This window comes from Chenopodium quinoa, unplaced genomic scaffold, assembly GCF_001683475.1.
Source record: "Chenopodium quinoa cultivar QQ74 unplaced genomic scaffold, ASM168347v1, whole genome shotgun sequence".
Lineage (NCBI taxonomy): Eukaryota > Viridiplantae > Streptophyta > Magnoliopsida > Caryophyllales > Amaranthaceae > Chenopodium > Chenopodium quinoa.
The window spans coordinates 1294253-1316505 of record NW_018742987.1 but is presented as its reverse complement, the minus strand read 5'-3'; the positions used below and the strand labels follow the sequence as shown (position 1 = coordinate 1316505).

General features: G+C 37.5%; 2 protein-coding genes across 2 annotated transcripts; one reads left to right on the top strand and one right to left on the bottom strand.

Moving 5' to 3' along the window:
- Positions 1-2629: 2629 nt before the first annotated feature.
- Positions 2630-5609, bottom strand: LOC110729644 (zerumbone synthase-like). Its single transcript, XM_021909415.1, has 2 exons — positions 5429-5609; positions 2630-3672 (listed from the first exon to the last, which is right to left on the bottom strand). Exons 1-2 carry the CDS (start codon positions 5476-5478, stop codon positions 2874-2876), a joined length of 849 nt encoding a protein of 282 aa, XP_021765107.1. The 5' UTR covers positions 5479-5609; the 3' UTR covers positions 2630-2873.
- Positions 5610-12183: 6574 nt separating this feature from the next.
- On the top strand, positions 12184-21872 carry LOC110729643 (cleavage and polyadenylation specificity factor subunit 2-like). The gene is made up of 18 exons (XM_021909414.1): positions 12184-12500; positions 13787-13955; positions 14463-14559; positions 14936-15062; positions 15162-15277; positions 15686-15780; positions 15868-16019; positions 16279-16336; positions 16417-16524; positions 17836-18085; positions 18740-18915; positions 19123-19215; positions 19781-19879; positions 20070-20201; positions 20284-20328; positions 21100-21267; positions 21343-21417; positions 21515-21872. Exons 1-18 carry the CDS (start codon positions 12352-12354, stop codon positions 21614-21616), a joined length of 2211 nt encoding a protein of 736 aa, XP_021765106.1. The 5' UTR covers positions 12184-12351; the 3' UTR covers positions 21617-21872.
- The last annotated feature ends 381 nt before the right edge of the window (positions 21873-22253 follow it).

Sequence of the window (22253 nt, the reverse complement as noted above, 5' to 3'; positions counted from 1 at the left end):
ACCCTTACGCACATCTACCCTATGCGTCTCATACGTATCATCAAGCCTCTGACTGAATGGACCGTAATCATCATATGGTCCACTCTGATCGTCGACATCCTCATCTGCATCATCCTCGTCCTCGACCTCCTCCTCCTCCTCCTCATCATCATCATCATCTTGATCGTCCGCAGAACAGTGCACCCGTTCTCTGCGGGCCGAGGCCGAAATACCACGGGATCTAACGTGTCTGGGCCCCGAGCTCTCCATTGAGTAGATCGTACTCCTCACGACGTCAATACTCTTCCCCGCACCAGGTCCAAATTGCGATGCCTAACTCCAAGTAAATAACGAAACATAATAACGAAAACAAATTAAAAAAAGTCGAAAATAAACACAAAAGCAAATAAACAAGTCACGGAAATAAAATTATAAACATAAAAAATATAAATATATACAAGACAATATACATATAAACATAAGAAATATAAACATAAACATATACCAAAAACAAAAAATATAAACTACAAACAAAAAAAAAACAAACATAAACAAAAACAAAAACAAAAAATATTACCAAAAACAAAAAATATAAATACAAAAAAGGACGAAAATAAACACAAAAGCAAATAAACAAGTAACGGAAATAAAATTATAAACATAAAAAATAAAAATATAAACAACACAATATAAATAAAAACATAAAAAATATAAATATAAACATAAAAAAATATAAATATGAACAAAACAATATACCAAAAACAAAATATATAACCAAAAACAAAAAATATAAACAACAAACTAAAAAATGAAAAACATAAACAAAAACAAAAAATCAAAAATGCAAAGAAAAAACCAAAAACAAAAAACTAACAAAACTTAAAAAATTTAAAATTGCAAAAACTTAAAAAAAGAAGAATATCAAAATTTTAAAGAAAATTTATAAAAAAAAAAAGGGAACTTATAATTTTTTTACATACAAAAATATAATTCAAAAAAAAAATAAAAATACATAGGAACATAAAATTAAAAATTAAAACCAGAAACAATTTTTTTTTAAAAAAAAAATAGAACATAAAATTAAAACAAATAAAAAAACAAAATTTAAAAAAAAAAGATAAAAAAAAAAAGGGAACATACAATTTAAAAAAAGAAAAACAAATTTTTTAAAAAAAAAAAAAAAATCGAAAATAAAATTTAAAATTAAAAAAAAACAAAAAAAAAATTTTAAAAAAAAAAAGAGAAGGAGGCGCCTAGGCAAGACGCCCGTACGGTGGTGGCGGCGCCTAGCCCAGACGCCACTACCACGGCCGTGGCGCCTAGCCTATGCGCCGCCGCCGTGGTAGTGGCGTCTGGGCTAGGCGTCGCCACCACCGTATGGGCGTCTTGCCTAGGCGCTTCCTCCGTGGTGGTGGCGTCTCGCCTTGGCGCCCCACCGTCGCCGGAGGTTTTTTTTTTTTAAAAAAAAATTACAAAAATTTAAAAAATTACCTTCTGGCCGGCAAACCGCCTTCCGCCCACCGCCGGTGCCGCCACTTCCTTGCCGGGCCGCCTCGACATAGCTCTGGAAATAATTTAGAGAGAGAAAGTGGAAGTAGAGAGTAGAGAGAGAAATTGTGTTTTTTAGTTTGAGGGCAACAGTGTCATTTCACTCTTATTTTGTGGGCTTTATGTAGGAATTTGCGGGCGATGTTTAACAGTTCACTAAATATAATGTCCGTAAGTCGGTTCGTGGTGCCTTGTACGGTTGTACCAGTATTTCTTAGTTCTTACAATATGGGCTCCGAAATTGGGCTGGACTATTTGTCAACCTTTCATTATGCCATCAAATGTACACAAACTTTTAAATAAAATGGATGTTCAGTAAATTACTGAATATCCGTTATAAAGTGACAATAAAAGGCGCAAAAGTTACACTAAAACGCACAAAAGTTACTCTGACATATATAAGAGTTATATATGCTTCATTGATAAATTTGACAAAAGTGATACTAAAATTGACAAAAGTGACACTAAATTTGACAAAAGTGAACTCGATGTACAGTAAGGCCCTGTTTTCTTACGTTGAAATTCAGTTCAGTTCAGTTCAGCTCAGTTCAGTTCAGCTCAGTATAGTTCAGTTCAATTCAATTCAGCTCAACTCCTAATTTCCTTCTCTTATAAAATATTCAGTTCAGTTCATTTTAGTTCAGCTGAGTTCAGTCAATGAGAACGAACCCTTAATTACTGAAAACCGGGTGTATACAAAAGTGATTGTAATCTATAACCACGGAGTACGGAGTATATATACTTCGTACTCCGTATTTTTTATTGGCAATAGCTTACGAGTGTCACGAGACGTTGTATAAACTAACAAAAATTAAAAATAAATATTAATTACATCGATCGATGAGTGATTTGGGCATACATTTCAAGTTTCTTTTTAGTTAATACGTTTCTTTAGTCACGTTTGTCAATGCACAACTTCAATCCTTAATATCTTTAATTACCGAAAAGCAAAAGTTATAAAAAGTTGACATTTTGAAAATGTATCTCACGACAAATCTAACAAGATCCCACATGATTATATTTTTCATTACGCATAAATCACAAAGCACGGTCAAAGAGAGGTGTGTGAATAGTGATAAGGAACTGTACACTCTATTCATTATTTCATTAGAAGCACCAGTATCTGAAACCCAACAACGATACATGGACTTCAAATTTCAATTGAATTACAATCAATTACAAGACCAAGCTCTATAATTGTGCATCACTCCAATAGTCCAATATAAGCAATGTTTCATGATCAACATAAATTAAAGCATTTAAACAGAGGTTGGAAACTCAAAATACAATTACTCTAATTTCATAATCACGATTTGAATCATCAATTCATATACTAATCCAATAAATCATCTGAAAACTTTAAAGGAGTGATCCACGACTGTGAACCCTCCATCAACCACAAGATTATCCCCACTTATATACTTTGCCTCGTCACTTGCCAAAAAAAGCACGCAATTAGCAACATCATCAACTGTCAGCTCCACCCCTTTCAAATTGGCGTTTTTTGCACTGAAGGCACGGACACCAGCAAATACATCTTCGGTCCTCTCATCCTCAGGCAAATGAGCCATGGACAAGTTTGTTGGAATCGCGTAGGGAGAAACACAGTTAACTCGTATCCCATGCAGTCCTAGTTCAGCTGCCACACTCTTTGTTAGTCCCAAAACAGCATGTTTAGACCCTGTGTAAGCATGTGGACCACAACCTGCTACAATGCTTGAAACACTAGAGATTGAAATAATGGATCCTTTTTTAGATGGGATCATTACTCGAGCAGCATGCTTCATCCCTAGAAAGACACCCTTCACATTTATGTCGAATGTCCTCTCAAAATCAGATAGGTCTACATTACGAATGTCACTGCTAGGAGGACCTGAAATCCCTGCATTGTTCACCATAATATCAAGAGCGCCAAACTTTTCAACTGTAAAGTCAACAGCACGCCGGACATCATCTTCTTTACTAACATCACAGTGGGTGAAACAGATGTTCGAGTCACCACCAAGGGAATTAAAGAGGCGTTGGCCATCATCATCATTTATATCTACAAAACATACTTTTGCACCATTATTGTGGAATAAACGCACAATGCTCTCTCCTATTCCATTGGCTCCTCCGGTTACCAAGGCCACTTTTCCTGATAACCTGGAGATCAAACACAAGAGTGACATAGTATGAAACAGTTAAAATATACAAGTATTATACAACCATGTCAAGATCAGATTTTCTAAGGTACTAGATCTTTTCTGTTTCACATACTTTAAACTCGAGTAATAACCAATATTCGGTAAGCAAGTAAAAAGTCCTACACATTATGACATGCTACGTGTTACAAGAATATTATACTCGTCATTACCAAGGCTTGCTGCTAGTTGGTGGAAACGATCATCATCATTCTTACTCTAATACAAGTATGCTGCTTCACTTTGTAGCTACCACTACATAAATGCTAAAATGTTATAACACATCACAAGCAGTAGCAGGACATGAAGCACATCTAACTGACCCCTGCAACATGTTAGTGAAACTAATGGATATAATACGGAGTATCATCTAAAAGTCATCTGCAGCCTGCATAGCCGAAATATATAAACAGCCCTGTCACTGAAGACTATTCACAGTTAACTCATCAGAATGTAGATCTCATGTAAAATCCTGAAAATTTAAAATTAAATCACACTATACAGCTTCTCAGCGATTATTTACTACAAAATCTACATTATTACCCCGAATACTTCTTATTAGACTATGTACTATGTATATATGGTTCCTAGGTTGCTACATTAATGATTGTGTATTGTTTCCCTAGATAGCAATTACCTAGATTAATGATTAATGTAGCAACCTAGGAACCATATATACATAGTACATAGTCTAATACTTCTAAAGAAGTTCCAGGCCTGGCTGAGTTAAAGGGGACCAGATGTACGTACGTAGCCGTTCCCTTGCAATATTATAAGGAGGGTGTTTCCCATCGAACCTTAATCCAATATGCAAATAATGTAAGTCACTTCTCATAGATCATTTCACACGGCTTAATAGACAAGATCCACAATTAACTAAAGATGAGGATAGTTACTTATTACGAGTCATTTCTCTATCATGTAGCTGGCTAGTTATAATAACTATTAAAAATGATTTAGGGCCTGTTCTAATAAACTGAAATCAGTTGAACTGAACTTAGCTGAACTGAAATGAATATTTTATAAGAGAAGGAAATTAGGAGTTGAGCTGAAATAAAAATAAACGTATGAGAACAGGCCTACTCCCTGTGGATTTATCACATTACTACTCGTTGATCAAATTACACTATGAACATGACTATTAATTTTGGAAGGAAGGAGTAGAATATCTTAGTATATGTTTTCAATTATTTGATCATAAACCCAATTTGATACAATTTAGTTAACACTAACAAGAATAAACAAGAATAGAAGAATCATCCAATCCTTTAAACACTGATTACAAAACCCGAATTTGGTCCAACCCGGCCTATTTTTATTTTGGATTGAATTCTAGTTTAAATTAAAGATTAATCAAAAGCATACTATTATCCGATGATGTTACTTTTTAGCAAACATCACTCCACCTAACATTGTGAATTATCTGGCCCACTATTCCAACTGCAAATATATTCCACCTTAATTAATATAGTAACTTTATTAATTAAAGTGAAATTCTTCTAACAATCAAAACCAGCATAAAAGGAATCAAATGAATTAAGATTAAGAACCCAGAAAAAATTGAGCATTAGAAACAAGTAGATATAACATTCAAAATCCAATCAACAAACCCAGATCAAATCAAGCAAATTAGCAAAATAAATAAACAGAAAAAGTGATAAAATAAAGGTAACAAAAAAAAAAAAAAAAAAACACATAGTAATTGATAAAGAACAAACCTTTGAAATGGAGATTGAGAAGTGACAGAGTTGGTGTTTGAAGTTTCCATTGATTATTCTGTAAATTGTGTGTTTGAGTTGGAATATGCAAGTGTTTGGAGTTTGGAGCAGAGTAAGCAGCATTTATTACACGAAAAAACAAAAAAAATAACACATGATAGCATGTTGTACATGTGGCCGATGTGGGTGGGTTATTTGGTGTTTTTATGGGACGTTTTTTCAAAGTGGGTCAATTTTGGCAAATATTAATCAAAATGGTTGCGTGGCAAAAGTATTTACCAAACTAAGCTTCCAAGCTAAAACGCTGTCTCGGTCAGCGTTTTATGCCTGGGTTTTTTTTAAAAAAAAATCAACCTAAAAACGCTGTCTGGGACAGCGTCTTTGTTGTTGACCTTTTTTTTAAAAAAATTTGTAATTGCCTTTTATTTATAAAAATGTTTTTAAAAAACAAAAACAGTTATACCAAAGACGCTGTCCCAGACAGCGTTTAACTCTGGAACTATAAACGCTGTCTCAGACAGCGTTTAAGGTTATTAATGAAACGCTGTCTGAGACAGCGTTTCTGTTGTTTTTTTTTCCCTCCAACAGCGTATTTCATTTCATTTCCTCCTCCTTCATTCTCAAACCCCTTCTTTCCCAAACTCTAACTTAATCCCCCTCTCTCTCATACTTGTGCTCCTCCGTGTAGACCGCCGCCGGCGCCGCCACCTCCACCGTCGCCCGCTGTCACCTCCACCGTCGCCCTCCGTGTAGCCCACTATACACTCCCCTCACCCTGAAATAGGTATTCATTCAACTTTCTTTGTGTTTTAAATTCTAGGGTTTATGTTGGTGATTTCTATTTTTTTTGGAATTGGGTTAAAATGTTGATGAGGTTGAGTTGTTAGTGTTAAAAATGTTGAATTGTTAGTGTTGGTATTGTTGAATTATTAGTGTTGGTAATTGTTGAATTGTTAGTGTTGATAATGGTAGTGTTGATATTGTTAGTGTTGATAATAGTTTGGATAATGTTGAATTGTTGTTGTTGGTTTTGTTGAAAATTGTTGACAATGGTTGATAATTATTAGGTTTTGAACAATTGTAATTACCTACATTGTTGTGTAATAATGGTGATTTAGGGGTTCTTAGTAGTTAATTTGTAGAGTATGTAAAAATTTTTTGTTTGATTGTGGTGATTTAGGGATGATTTAACGGCTTTACATAAAATGTGTTTTGGTTGTTATGTAGAATATGGCTGGACAAAATGTAGCGTTGTTATGTCGATGGGGAGGTGAAATTTTGTGTAATGGATCAAATGTGGAGTACAGTGGAGGGAATATGGACCTTATAACACTTGAACCGAACATGACTGTGACTGATCTGATGAATGAGGTTCACAGTTGTACTGGTTCAAACCCTATGACTGTTGAACTGAACCTTAAAATGAGGTGTGATACTGGTCATGGGGTGCAAGTGTTACCTGTCTCTACGAACAGACATTTGAAAGGTTTGAGGAGCATGGTAGGAATGAAGGGTTTTCCCAATGAGATATATGTAGAAACAGTGCCTATATGTACCCAACAAAGTACTCGGGCAGAACAGCAAGCTACATATGTCTCTGATTACAACACCGCGTCCTTCCAAGAGCCCGCAAACCACATTCCATCGAATGCATATGGGATGGGTTCTTTCACTCGAATGATGCAGGACGACCAATTTCACTTGCCTTTTAGTTCTCATATAGCTTCACCAGTACATGCGGGGGGACGCGTGACAGTGTTCGGCCAGCCTGCTCCGTCATCATCGAACACCGTGGCATCTTCGCCGATGCAATTGCATAGCTACTCTCCTATGCAAGGTGATGATGGTTCACCGTTTCGAGAAGAGCCAAATCATTTTGATGATGTTGTGAATAATGAATTGTCGGTGTATGATGTGTATGCGGAAATGGATGATGAGGACGAGAACTGAGAGGGGGATGATGAACCTACACATTGTATGCCTGTTATCTGTATCGATGGGACGCACTTGTACGAGAAGTATAAAGGAACACTGTTGGTTGCTACGAGTGTTGATGCAAGCTTCCAAGTATTTCCTATTGCATTTGCGGTGGTTGAAGGGGAAAACACTTCCAGCTGGTCTTGGTTCCTAGGTTGTATTCGAGATCGTGTCACGCAACGGGATGGCCTTTGTGTTATTTCTGATCGGCATCCTGGGATCATTGCAGCAATGAATGATCCTAATGTTGGATTCACCCAGCCCCGAGCGTATCACAGGTTTTGTGTCCGCCACATAGCCTCTAACTTGAAGACTCACGTGCGAAGTAACGACATGAGAGACATGTTCAAGGCCGCTGCGTACCAAAGGCAAGAAAGAAAACTTCAAGCTGATCTGTGTTTCATTGGTGAGGCCTGTCCCAAGGCCATTGAGTACATTGCTCAAGTCCCGTTCCCTATGTGGTCTTTGTTTCACGACAGTGGTCGCAGGTATGGTATATGTACTACTAACTTCTCGGAGACATTCAACAATGTGCTGAAAGGAGCTCGGTTTCTACCGATTATGTCCCTTGTCTCATTTTTTTTCCCATATACGATTTCATTTTGTAAACATACTTACCAAATTTGTTGCCCCAGGTGGATGGTCCCCAGACTCACACAGGCACATGCGGCGACGGGTCTCCCATACTACCGAGACGCCCTTGATCGACTCACTGAGGATCAGGTACAAACTCTGAAGACATTTGTAATCATTTAGGTACTGTGTATACTGATTGTGGACTAACTTGTTTAGGATGTGTTATTGCAGATCACATGGGATCCGTATGTACCAGAGTTGGTAGATGTCATGCCTGCACATCTACTGGAGCATCAGGGAGAGTGGCGTGCCCGGGTCCCCCTGATCTGTTTCGAGGTTGTGGAGAGTCACCTACCTGACCGCGTCATGCGACAGTTCGGACTGCAGCAGCCTATTCCCCGGAACTGTGACACTGTCGTGCGCCTTCACGACATTGACCGTCGGGGAAAGACGGAGACAAACTGGGCACTGGAGCATTGGCAGTATCTTCAGCTATGGGAGCAGCGGTTGGGTCATGTCGTTCAGGGTTATCCCATGCAGGGCGTTATGGATCATGACGATCCGTACATGGTGTGGTACAGGCTTATCACACGCCGTTTCATCAACCCCAGCTACACACCACCGTCCACCCATTACCACCCGGCACATGACGTCATTATCGGATATGTGAGTTTCTTTTACTATACTTATCATCCTCATTTTTTAACTTTTTTAAATATCATGTACTTGACTGATCGATGATTACTACAGGCGGCGGATATGGTGGCGATGTATGATGCACTGTCCCTCGCCCTTACAGACGGACCCACCAGAGCCCAGGTCCAGCGGATGCGAGATATGTCCGCGACTTCCTTACGCAGACATGGTCACGGTCATCTCATCCAACAGCGGGACGGTGATGATGGTCACTCCATCCATTCGCGGTTCGACCCCGGCCAGAGTAGCAGTGGAGGTGATCCTACGGCGCACACAGAGGCAGAGGAGTACATCTTCCACAGTTCTGCACCCTTCAGAATCCAGGAGGACGCATCGTCCAGCCAGCTCACTCCTCCCCCGCGCCGGAACCCATTCACCACCATTCACCATTACACTCGGCGTCGTCCAAGACAAAGGGACGACAGTGAGGCTAGGGAAGGGTTACACCAAATTGATGAGTAGTGAACGTATTGTATCATTGTTTTGTCCTTTTTCCTGGAATGCTGTATATAACGATTGCATTATCAATATAAGACATGCTGGTTGAATGATCTGTTTGTGTTTTGAAGTTTTGTTTGCTTATTTATCCAAATCGGATTTATGTCAGTCAAAATAGATCCTTCAGGGCTAATGTACATTAAACAACAGACATTTGGAATCAATAGTCGAAAATGGGGAAGAAAGGATGGCCCGTGGTGGTTAATGTGGTTGTTCATGGTGGTTTTAGTGTTGTTGGTTGTGGTGGGTGGTTATCGACGGTTGTTGAATGGTTGGGGTTGGTGGTGGAGCTGGTTGAAGTGTTGTTGGAGGTCAAAAGTGGTGGCAGATGGTGGTCGATGGTGGGGATTGTTGGTGGATTGTGGTGGCAAGAATCATGGCAGGGGGTGGTGGGTGGGGCAGAAGAAAGTGGCAGATCAGTGGCAAAAGGCTGATTCTGCTGCTGTTTTGCACACCAGCAGAGAAACGCTGTCCCAGACAGCGTTTTAGGTTGAAAATAAGACGTTGTGTGAGACAACGTTTTAGGTACAAGGAAGTTTGTACATAAAGCGCTGTCTGGGGCAACGTCTTTGGTATAACTGTTTTTGTTTTTTAAAAACATTTTTATAAATAAAAGGCAATTACAATTTTTTTTTTTAAAAAGGTCAACAACAGAGACGCTGTCCCAGACAGCGTTTTTAGGTTGATTTTTTTTTTAAAAAAAACCCAGGCATAAAACACTGACCGAGACAGCGTTTTAGCCTGGAAGCTTAGTTTGGTAAATACTTTTGCCACGCAACCATTTTGGTTAATATTTGCCAAAATTGGCTCACTTTGGAAAAACGTCCGTTTTTATTTATCTTCATTCATTTTTGTTTAATTGAAAGCTACTTTTCTGGATGCTAGATATTGCAAATTGTACTCAATTGTTAGTTAACTGTTCAAGAAACTTAGGGGCCGTTTGGTTGGGGGTATTTATCAAAGGGAAAGGGAATCAACCACCCTGATTCCCTTTGTTGCTGTTTGTTAGCCCTTTTTTTTTCATTCCCTTTCCCCCATCCATTCCCCCAAATTCTTCTAAGCCCATTCCCCACCCCCCTAGGTATTTCCATTCCCATTCCCTACCACCACCACACCACCACATCACCACCTTCATACTTACCCAACCACCGGAAAACCCGACCACCGTCCTACCTGACCCTCGCCGCCCCTCCCCCGACCCTCGCCGCCCCTCGCCGACCCTCACCGACTCTCCCCTGCACCGGAATCGAATCGTTCGCTGCCCCTTTTTGCACCGGAATCGCACTTCGCTGCCCCTTTTCGCACCTCCCTCAACCCTTTTCGCATCTCCCCCAACCCTTTTCGCACCTTCCCCAACCCTCGTCGGAGGTTGTCGCACCTCAAACGGCGAGGGAGAATATTTTCTAGGGTTTATTCGAGGCTGATGGTGGTTTTTCGGGGTTGAGGGAGGGTTTGCGAGGGGCGGGGAGAGCTGTGCGAGGGACGGGGATGACCGACGAAGGGAGGCGAAGGGGGAGGGAGGTGCGGCGAGTGGTTTGGTGGCTGGAAACGGTGGAGAATGAAGGTTTGAGGTGGATGTGTGGTGGTGGTGTGGTGGTGGGACTGGTGGCCCTCATTCCTTTTGTTTTTAAGACCAAACAACATAGAAAATTTTAGGTATTTTCATTCCATTCCCTGTCTTTCCCTTTGTTCATTCCATTCTGATTACCCCTCGCGAACCAAACGGCCCCTTAGTAAGAGTTGTTATTGGGTACAAAGACTGGATGATACTTACATCTTTGGGCCTGTGGTAGTGTGGTACCCGTTTAATTGTCACATAGTACTCCATATTATTTTTGAAATAAGTGGCTTATTTTGACTGCTAAATATGTTAATGTGGAGATTCTTGTTTGATTACTATTATTAAGAGTCTGTTTTAATAACTATACTGATTGGAGTTGAACTAAACTGAATGTTTTATAAAAGAATTAAGAATTAAAATGAACTGATTGGAGTTGAACTAAACTGAAATTAAGCTGAAGAGAACAAATTTAATATAACAAGTTGATGGTCGAAAACTATGTTGAGACAATGAGACGAACTCACCTGTTGTAGCGAAAGAAGTACTCCGTATCTTGTATGAAGTTTCTCCTTTCATTTTAATTTACTTGTTTTATGTGGGTTCTCATATACTAGCTACAAAAACCCTATTTACAACTAAAATATACATTTGTCAATAAGCTCTAATAAAAGTGTAAATAAGGTGAATAGAAAGAACCATGAGTTAGACTAAAGTGAAAGTTTGAATCCAGGTTATAGTGAAAGTTTGCTCAATGAAAGGTTTTAACTTCCACTATTGAGATAGACTTGATCCATTTGTTTAACCGACATGCGACCATTAAGAGTCTCGTTAGTTTAACTATAAGTGATCTTAGGCCCCATTTTATTCACCTTATTTTGCTCGAACTTAACTTATTTTTATTAAAATGAAATTATTTTTGTTGAACTGAAATTATTTTTACTAAACTAAAATTATTTTCTATACTAATAATCTATTATATAATATTTATTCTTTAAAATTACTGATTTAATTTCAATTGTCATATTTTTCGGGGAATAAAAAAAAGGGTTTTTCTAAGTTATGCTCCCAAACTTCTTCGGTTTCTAAACTGTGCCCATCCCTTTTCAAACATCTCAACTTCGCTAATTTTTATTAACAATAACCTTTAACGTTAACAGTAACCTTTTTTTTTTATTATCTTATTTTCAAATTTTCAATTTTTTTTAAAGTGTTAAACCAATTAGAACGGGACATGTGTTACATTAATAACGCCACAATACCATTGTTGATAAAATAACTTAACTTTCGTTAACGGATATGGATTTTAAAAGGTATTATTGATAAAATATCGTGAGGTGGAGGATACAACTTATACTGTAATTTTGATAAAGCATGGGTACAAGTGTACAACTTAGAAACCGAAAAACTTGAAGGGCATAGCTTAGAAAAACCCAAAAAAAAAAAAAAAAAAAAATCAAAACGACGTCGTTGGGAGTTCTTTTGCTAAAACCCTCTGAAATCCCCTTGTTCCCTTGTTCTGAATTCTGAAAACGCAAAAACTTCCCTCGCTCCTCTCTCCAATTCTTCTCCCTTTAAACACAAACACAGTCTTCTTCACCAAAGAGGAGAGAGAATAATGGGGACATCTGTTCAGGTAACACCTTTGTGCGGTGTTTACAACGAGAACCCACTTTCGTATTTGGTCTCCATTGATGGCTTCAACTTCCTCATTGATTGCGGTTGGAATGACCATTTTGACCCCTCCCTACTTCTACCCCTCTCTAGGTTTTGTATCCCTCTTCTTTCCTTTCAATTTTGCTTCATTTTATATTGTAATTTCTATCTATGTCAATTTTGTAGTCAAGAAATAGTTACATGATACTGTATTGTGTTTTTGTTTTTAAATGATTGGTTTCTGTATCCTTATTTAGTTTCAGAAATTAATTTTGCTTGTGAATTGAGTTGAATTTACTTTACCCATGTAAAAATGGTTTAATTTAGGGTATTTAAAACGGTTTTAATGCTGTTTTGCTTGCTGTAAGGTCTTGGTGTTAGTGGGGTTGAGCTAGATGGAGAAATTTAATTTGTGCTATAATTTGGAGTGAGAAAATGGATTAATGTAATTCACGTATTCGATCAGGAAATCGATTCGATAAAGGGTCATTCTTTCGTCTAAATGTATAAAAGGTTTATGTTTTGTGGGTTCTGGGGTTTATATGTTAATATTGTTCCTTTGAAATGTATATGTTATATTGAATCGCTGGGGTAGTTTTTATGTTTGGTATTTGGAGATGACCTTGGTGATTATGAAACGTTGGGTATTGACATTTTTGTTTGGAGCACATTGGTATGAACTATGAAGCTATGAGTCCCTCTACACAGATAAAAGCACTTGGTATAATTTATTTTGGGATGCTAAATGAAGGATTGCTTTCGATCAATAATTTTAGAGACTGTGATTGGGCAATTAAGATGCTTAAGGATTTAATTATGGAGTATAGAGTATTTTGGGGATTTACACTTAGGCTTAATTGTGAGGGGGTAGATATGGCTATAATGTAGCGGATTGTTTTTCAGCAAAGCCTCTTGACCATGCTCTTATTGTTTACAAGCTTATAACCCTCCTTTTACTAGGCTTGAGCTTGATAATAGCTCTGGATTTAACTTAAAAGACGTAGTTGAGCATCCGGGCATTAATAATTATTATGGATCTGATTTAAGCATGAGTAAAATATATTCAGCCGAGTTGAGATCTGCCAAGGGATTAACTAAGCATCTGCAGGATTGTGTGAATGAATGAATGATACTTGTTGTGGCTAAATGCATCATCATGTCATTATGGATGCTTTTCTTTTCCTACTATACATCTGTTGCAATTCTTGCAAAATACGAGTAATTATTTTTTCCTCCTTTTTTTTGGGTGTGAGATCTTGGGTTGAGGGAAGGGGGAGAATCTGGTTAGTAGAGGCTCAGAACTAGGCAAAATAATTATTTTCGTCACGTGATATTGATCACAGACAGAACAGTAGAGCATCCATTCACCAAATTTATTATTCCTGTGTGTAATGCAGGGTAGCTTCTACTGTAGATGCTGTTCTTCTATCATACCCTGATACACTTCATCTTGGTGCTTTGCCATATGCAATGAAGCAGTTTGGGCTCTCCGCACCAGTTTATGCAACAGAGCCAGTCTACAGACTAGGTCTTCTGACTATGTATGATCACTATCTTTCACGCAAGGTAATTTAACTCTTTGAGATTTGTATGCTCTATATCTCTCATTCGCTCTTTCAATCTCTTAAAAGCTGTACATATTTGATCAATGTTAAGGCTGAGCAAATTGAGCTTGTGTGTTCTAAGGAACCACTGTTATGAGTTTCCATACTATTGACTGATCTAATTTTATGCGATTGAATGATGAAAAAAATTCGGCATTATGACCAAACTTTAGCAAAAACTGTTTTTTTTTTTTTTATTTTTTTTTTATTTTTTAAAATGACTTCCTAGAGCTAGCATCCATCTTTGCCTATGCTTCAGATTTACTTGGTGTTGATAGAAGGCTGTAGGTGATAAGTGGAGTAAGAGAATGATTAGTGTTTTTGATGAAACTACAATAGTACACCTTAGGTTTCTTGTTGAAACTTTGACTAAAAACAGATCAACGTGCTGTTAGTGTGATATCTGCTTTCTAGATTTTGCAATCTTTATCCAATGTGAAATTGCTAATTTTTCTTGATCTATTTGCAGCAAGTGTCAGATTTTGACTTGTTTACACTGGATGACATTGATGCTGCTTTCCAGAATGTGACACGACTGACTTATTCCCAGAATCATCATCTGTCTGGTTAGTGCCATATCATTGCATCTTTTTACATCACAAAGGAGAGAAATTTATGATAATAAATTAGTGAAGTTGGAGATAATTTCCTGAGAATGTACTAGTGAACTTGGCATATGAGAATATGATGTTGGTGGCAAACTGGTTATGAAAATCTGATTCACCTATATTTCCTCGGTTAAATTTTCTTTTTGATAAACTATTATAGCTTTTGGCTCATTGTTGGCTTTCTACTTGTTATTATATATGGGTTCAAACTATCTAGTTGTCCAAGTCAATGATGAATCAGAATGAATGAGTTGGAAATGATCTATATATATTTTTTAGGTGTAATCTTGTATGGCTCATTTGGTTTTGATTTTGATATCGCTATTCATTATAGACAAAGGCGAAGGAATTGTTATTGCTCCACATGTGTCTGGACATCTACTTGGAGGTACCGTGTGGAAGATAACCAAGGATGGGGAGGATGTTATATATGCTGTAGACTTTAATCATCGCAAGGAAAGGTTTGCTGTCTACCGCTGAGCTTCATCTGAATATGTTTTACTGTGTGATTGTGGAATCTTCTTATAATTAGACTATTGACTTATTTAACTGGATATCAGGCATTTAAATGGAACAGTTCTTGAATCATTTGTCCGGCCAGCTGTGCTAATAACAGATGCTTACAATGCATTGAACAATCAACCTCCAAGACGCCAAAGGGATCATGAATTCTTAGGTCGATTTCTTTCTTTCTCCCCCTTTTGCCCCCTTTACTTCTTTTTGCATATATGTGATATAATGTACATGCATACAAATAGAAGTTTATATATATTTCTGCCATATTGAATTGCACTGCCATAGACAAGGCTAGTGAATCAAATTACTAAGCTTCCACATATTTCCTCATTAACTAGTTGCAAACTCCTAACAATGCAAAGAACAGTGTATTTTGATTTTTTTTGGCATTACTGAATGATATATCATATATACGCTCTTCCTTCCTCTGCATGTTGTTAAGTTTCATTGAGACTTTTTATTAAACAATGCAGTCTTTATACATCCCCTCATGCATGTAACGAAATCATAATTCTAATATGGCATACAGCTGAAACAATTTCTTACTCATCCCACTTCACTTGTGTAGATGCTATAGTGAAAACACTCAGAGCTGATGGAAAGGTATTACTTCCTGTTGATACTGCCGGACGAGTACTGGAACTTCTTTTGATACTGGAACAGGTATGTCCAAGTGTTGTAGTCTTTTCCTATATTGATTGATGTCATCCGTAAAGCAACTGATGCCTATGATCATATTGGAAATTGCAGCACTGGGCACAGCACCATTTGACTTTTCCAATCTTCTTTCTCACATATGTTTCCTCAAGTACAATAGACTATGTGAAAAGTTTTTTAGAGTGGATGAATGATTCAATAGCAAAGTCCTTTGAACACACACGTGATAATGCTTTTCTTCTGAGGTATATAGTTTTGCTTTCCTTTATGCTACTCATATTTGTATATTCTTATGGACATCATCAATATAATTCTTTTGTATATGATCTTGCTAATGAAGCATAACAATTTTTTTTCAAGGATGTACTGATTTTCTTTAACTGCTATATGCCTATATCTGATTTCTTTTATTTTCAAAATCAAGTCTGTAGTTGGCCTGTGTTAAAATAAAAATTATTTATGTATGGATAATCGCTTACTAGGCATTTCTACAAACACTTGAAGGCACGTCTCGCTTTTGATCAATAAGAGTGAACTGGAGAAAGTTCCTGAAGGTCCAAAGGTAGGTTATATGAAATGTTTTTATATGTTCGTTTATCACTTTTCTTACTTTGTATCTAATATATTGTTCCCATTGTGCAGATTGTTTTGGCATCAATGGCCAGTCTTGAAGCAGGTTTCTCTCATGACATATTTGCTGAGTGGGCTACTGATCCCAAGAATCTTGTTCTTTTCACAGAAAGAGGGCAGGTAATCTTTTGTTTTGTCTGATATTATGACACTGCTAAACAATAAAGCTGAAGTTGCTTGAAATTTCTTGCTGAGCATTTTTAACCAACAAATACCCTAGTATTCTTACTTTTTTTCTTAATTTTTGCAAGCTCTAGGTTGAGCTCTTTTACCTTGCGAGTTTGGTGATGATGAACCAATATAAGGGGCCGTTTGGTTCACACGGGGTAAATGGAATGGAATGAATAAAGGGATTAAAAGAGAATGGAATAAAAAACCATTCCATGTAATATGTTGTTTGTTTTAAAATAACAACAAAGGGAATCACCACTACCTCAGCACCACCACCACACAACCCCTTTTCATTCACTTTCCCACTCCTCCAGCCATCCCACCGTCCATTCACCACCTTGTCGGAATCCTCCCGATCCCGTCGCACCTCCCCCATCCCTCCCCTCCCTGGAATACCTTCTCCTAATCCCTTTCAATTCGAACCCCAGAAAACCCATATAAGAACCCTAAACCCCAGAAAACCCCTATTAAGAAATCCAACAATTTCACGTTTTTCTTTCAATTCTAACTTCGCTGAATCGAACAAAAAAAAAATTCGCTTGTTTTTCTTCAATCGAACTTTGCTCGTTTTTCTTCAATTCAAACTTCGCTTGTTGATGGGGGACGGTTTTCCGGGGAGTGGAGATATTTTTCGGGGAAGGGGAGGGATGGGGGAGGTGCGATGACCTCCGGCAAGGGGTAGGAGAGGTGCAAACAAGGGCAACGAGTTCCGACGAGGGGTTGGGGAAGGTTTTCGAGGGAGCTGCGAGATTTCCGGGGGTCGGCGAGTGGCGGGGGAGGGGTGACGAGGTTGATGGGGGTCGGCGATGGCCGGTGGAGGGACGTCGAGGTTGCTGAGTGGTGGCTGTGCGTTGTGGGTAGGGTAGAAGGGTGGTGGCTGATGTGGGCATGGTGGTGGCTAAGGAAAGGGAATGGAAAAGTCTTTGGGGGGGGGGTGAGTGGGGAATCAATTTAGAGTGATTTTGGGTAAACTCAAAAATAAAAATGGGTAAAGAGAATGATTAAAAGTGATAAACAAACAGCAACAAAGGGAATGAGGCTGGTTCATTCCCTTTCCCTTTGTTTATTAACCCCCTACCAAACGGCCCCTAAAATATTTGATTCCCTTTAATGTTCTAGATCAAGAATTTAGATATAAATAAAAATATTGATTTGTGACTTGTTTTTGTTTGGCATTCGGAATAGTTTCAGACATATGGAGTAACAATATCTATCTGATGACTGCCCCTGCATGCTGATATATTTTTTTTTTGTATGCAGTTCGGCACATTAGCTCGAATGCTGCAGGCAGACCCCCCTCCAAAAGCTGTTAAAGTCACATTATCGAATAGAGTGCCTTTGGTAGGAGAGGAGTTAGCAGCATATGAAGAAGAGCAAAACCGGAAAAAGGAAGAAGCTTTAAAAGCCAGTCAAATCAAAGAGGAAGAAGTGAAAATATCACATGGATCTGATCCTAATTTGGGTGATCCAATGGTGACTGATTCTCGTGAGATATATGCCCCATCAGAAGGTATGTCAATTTTTTTGTGATGACATCTGATACACTATCAATTTCCTCAGAGAGGATACAATAAGGAAATTTTGATGGTGAATCTGTGAACATGTTCTGTGATGTTGTGGAACTTCTACTAAGGCACTTTATTTCAATGAGGTCACTGACTATGTCATTGAAATTGCCAGGCCTTTTCAATCAACTATTTTGGCGAACTTATTGATTCATGCTCTTAGGGAAGGTTATGCATGTTTTATCTGTTATGCACTTACGCTTGCAGTCATCTGTTGGACTCACATGTGTTGTTGACATGCTCGCTGCATTAATATATTATTTTAATACTTGTTTCCTTAAGATTGTGTTTCTATTTTTAATTTTGACGTTGTTTGAAGAATTGAAGGTAATAGCACTACGGCATATTTAAAGATATGAAAGGACATAATTCTATACCTAAAGCCATTTTCATTTTTTCCTTTCCTTGAAAAATGAAGCCTTTTGTCCCTCACTCCTCCTTTTGAGATTTACTATGTTCATTAGTACATTTGCCGTGACAAAATATGCACATTGTATGTTTCTCAGCCTAATTGTTGGGGGGAGAGAGAGGGGGGGGGGGGGGTTCACAATATGCAATTGCTAAATGTTGGTTTGATTCTATCTTGTACCTTTTCTCAGGTGGAACATCTGTTGGTGGGCATAAGGACATTTTGATCGATGGATTTGTTTCACCTTCAACTAGTGTAGCCCCAATGTTTCCCTTCTTTGAAAATTCTGCTCCATGGGATGATTTTGGTGAAGTCATCAACCCTGATGATTATATGATCAAGGAAGATAATATGGATTTCTTACAGGTTGAGATTTCTAATCAAAGTACTGTAATTGGATCTATTTGTTGTATCAAATGGTTGCTGATTTGTTCTAAATTTGTTTGTGGCATCGTTGTTCTTATAGAAATTCATAGCTGATGACCAATTACCTTGTTATCTTTCTGTGAGCTGCAAGAATCTTATCATATTAAGTTGATAATAAATTGGCCACACTGCTTGTATTTTGTGCAGGGTGGTGGAGATCTCAATGGAAAACTTGACGAAGGCTCCGCTGGCCTAATGCTTGATACTACTCCTTCCAAAGTTGTATCCACTGAATTGACCGTAAGTTTCTTTTATTTTTCCTCCCTTACTCTCTAATGTTTTTTGTATATTCATTCAATGTGGACAACACCTAACTTTTGTACATTTTCTTTTCCGCCTACTGGTACATAATTTTTAATCTTGTTAGCTTTATAATAATTGTTGTAAGACCTTGATAAGGTACTTATATTCAGGATACTTTTTACCCAATCACTTTTGAACAAAGTATTCAAGGTTGAATTAATTATGTATCTAATTTGATATCAGTGCAAACTCTTATGTTTGTTTCAGTTGTGCTTGTGCATTTCACCTTTTGGCCTATGTTTCCATAATTGGGACATTTTGTTGCTATAGTTACTGGTATATGTTTTGGCTTTCTTTGAAGAAGTTTGGGGCCATATAGAGGCAAATTTATTGGCCTACTCTTGACCCTCAACCTGAGTCAGAACGGAGAGGAAAGTGGACATTGCATGCAAACGTAACCATAGCAGAAGTTACTTGTACTTTGTGAATGGCTGTGTATATTTCACTGATCTCTGTGCTGTGAGAATTGTAGTTAATGTTGATATTATTTGTAATGTTTCAGGTGCAAGTAAAGTGTTCATTGGTCTACATGGATTTTGAGGGCCGCTCTGATGGCCGATCAATTAAGTCAATTCTTGCTCATGTGGCTCCTTTAAAGCTTGTAAGAATGATTTTTATTACCTTTTCTTATAAATCTCCATTCTAATTATGTCTCAAACTATACATATGTGATGTGTATGTTAGAATGATGGCACATAGCTTGCATTACTTGTTCCTCCTCCCCCCTCCCTCCTCCAGATTCCTCTGTTTTGGAAATTGAAATAAACCCTTTTTTTTTTCTTTTCTTTCAGGTTTTGGTGCATGGATCAGCTGAGGCTACCGAGCACTTGAAGCAACATTGCTCTAAGAATGTTTGTCCACATGTTTATGCACCTCAAATTGAAGAAACAATTGATGTCACTTCTGATCTTTGCGCTTACAAGGTATAGACTGCAGGACGTAGTTTTGTAAAGATTTTTATGTTATAGGTTTGCATTTTTATCTGAGCATCCGGTCTCTCTGCAGGTGCAACTCTCGGAAAAGTTGATGAGCAATGTTCTGTTCAAGAAAGTAAGTCATTGAAGTATCACGTGATTGATGTTAAACTGTGAGATGGGCATGAACTGCTTTTACTTTACTTTGACCACTAATAATCTTTTCACCAAATCTCAAGATATGATGCATAACTCAATTATCTATCCTCTCTATTTTGGTATGTTCAGAATGTAGGCTTGGTGTCTTGAAGTAGTGTCAGACCCAATCAAGTTGTCTAGCTATAGCAAATATCTATTATTGCCTCTGTTTCTGAATAGTAGGCCATTATTTGTTGTCATTGTTTAAGAATAGAGCTGGAATATCATAAGTTTTGATTTCCATCAGAGTTGTACATCCCCATCTCATGTACAACATGATCTTCTTGAAGATTTTACTAGGTATCATTAGGGGTAATATCTAAAATGGGCAAGTAGCAAGTTGGAAGTTTACATTACTATATTTAGAAAGTAGCATATATGCCAGTATGTGAATTAAGTAGGAGCTCAATGGTTGATCTCGTCCATGGGAGTTTCAACTTCATGGTTGAATATTGACATCGTTATTGCCTGGGGTGAGATTTGCCTCCATGTATATTTTCCATTAATAAACTTTTGTATTTTCTTCTTATTGATTGTCGAACATATTGATGTTTGAAATTATGTGTTGGCATTCTTGGCAACCTAAAAACAAATTGTCAACTAAAGTTTAATGGAAAAGTATACTACTAATACAAGCATCAACATTGATTTTTCTAATTCATCTATATGTCCTTTTGCTCTTGTTATGTGCCTAAACCAAATCTGGCAGCTTGGAGATTATGAAATTGCTTGGATTGATTCTGAAGTTGGCCAAACTGATGGTGGGACGCTTTCATTGCTCCCTCTGTCAAATCAAGCTCCAACTCACAAATCAGTTCTGGTTGGTGACATTAAAATGGCAGATTTCAAACAGTTTTTAACTAGTAAAGGCATCCAGGTAATGATCTCTCATGACTAACTTCGTGGATGTTGATTGACATGTAAGTCTTACAAGAGTCTACTCAATTTTCAGGCAGAATTTTCTGGGGGAGCCTTGCGGTGTGGAGAGTTTGTCACCTTGCGTAAAGTTGGAGACCCTACCCAAAAGGTTAGTTCTCATTTTCCAATCAAATATGGCTTTAGTATCATCTGGGTGTATAATTAAACCATGTGAGCTGATTCTTTTCATTTAATCTATGATGTAGGGTGGTGTAGCCGGGAGTCAGCAAATTGTCATCGAAGGCCCTCTATCAGAGGAATACTATAAGATTAGGGATTTTCTTTATTCTCAATTCTATTTGCTCTAAGTTTACCAATGTACACTTAGTCGGAACTTCTACTAGTTATTTTTATTTCCTTACCTTTGGCGGAACAAATTTCTTTTACTGTGTAAAATAACTAATATCATTTTGTATCAGAGCATTACAGAGCAAGCTGTTAAATTTCAGATTCCTTGCTCTAAGAGTCTAAGGTGTGTTTGACATGTAATTACAGCTAGCTTAACGAATTTGTTGGTCAATTTTGGCATCTATATAGACTACTAAAAGTATATTACTTTAAAAAGGTGTTGAAATTATTTAGGTTATTGAAATTGAGTTGATTGATCAAGGTTTCAAGTAAATCTTAGTTAAGTTTGTATAGTTTCTACAAGTATACAGGAACCTTTTAGCTTTACTCAATATAATTTTAGATTAGGTGATTAAGTATATATTTTTAATAGGTAAAATCTAAAAAGTTTGTAATCCATGTCAAAGTTACACATGGTATGGTGTCATATATTTCTTTTGTTTCGCTATAAATCACTTTATTTACTTGTTTCACTATAAAGTACAGGTAGTTCATTTACTTGTTTCACTCTTAAACATATTTGACAATGGTATTTAATTATTAAAAAAATTTAATTATCAACACATGTAAAAATTGTAAAAGTTGATGTTTAAAAAA

Excerpts from the sequence above, each read along its gene's own strand:
- LOC110729644 (XM_021909415.1), bottom strand. The coding sequence starts at position 5,478 with ATGGAAACTTCAAACACCAACTCTGTCACTTCTCAATCTCCATTTCAA. Across the intron at positions 3,673-5,428 it reads TCTCAATCTCCATTTCAAAG|GTTATCAGGAAAAGTGGCCT; the intron begins GTTTGTTCTTTA and ends TTTGATCTCCAG.
- LOC110729643 (XM_021909414.1), top strand. The coding sequence starts at position 12,352 with ATGGGGACATCTGTTCAGGTAACACCTTTGTGCGGTGTTTACAACGAG. Across the intron at positions 15,063-15,161 it reads TTTAATCATCGCAAGGAAAG|GCATTTAAATGGAACAGTTC; the intron begins GTTTGCTGTCTA and ends ACTGGATATCAG. Across the intron at positions 21,268-21,342 it reads TAACTAGTAAAGGCATCCAG|GCAGAATTTTCTGGGGGAGC; the intron begins GTAATGATCTCT and ends CTCAATTTTCAG.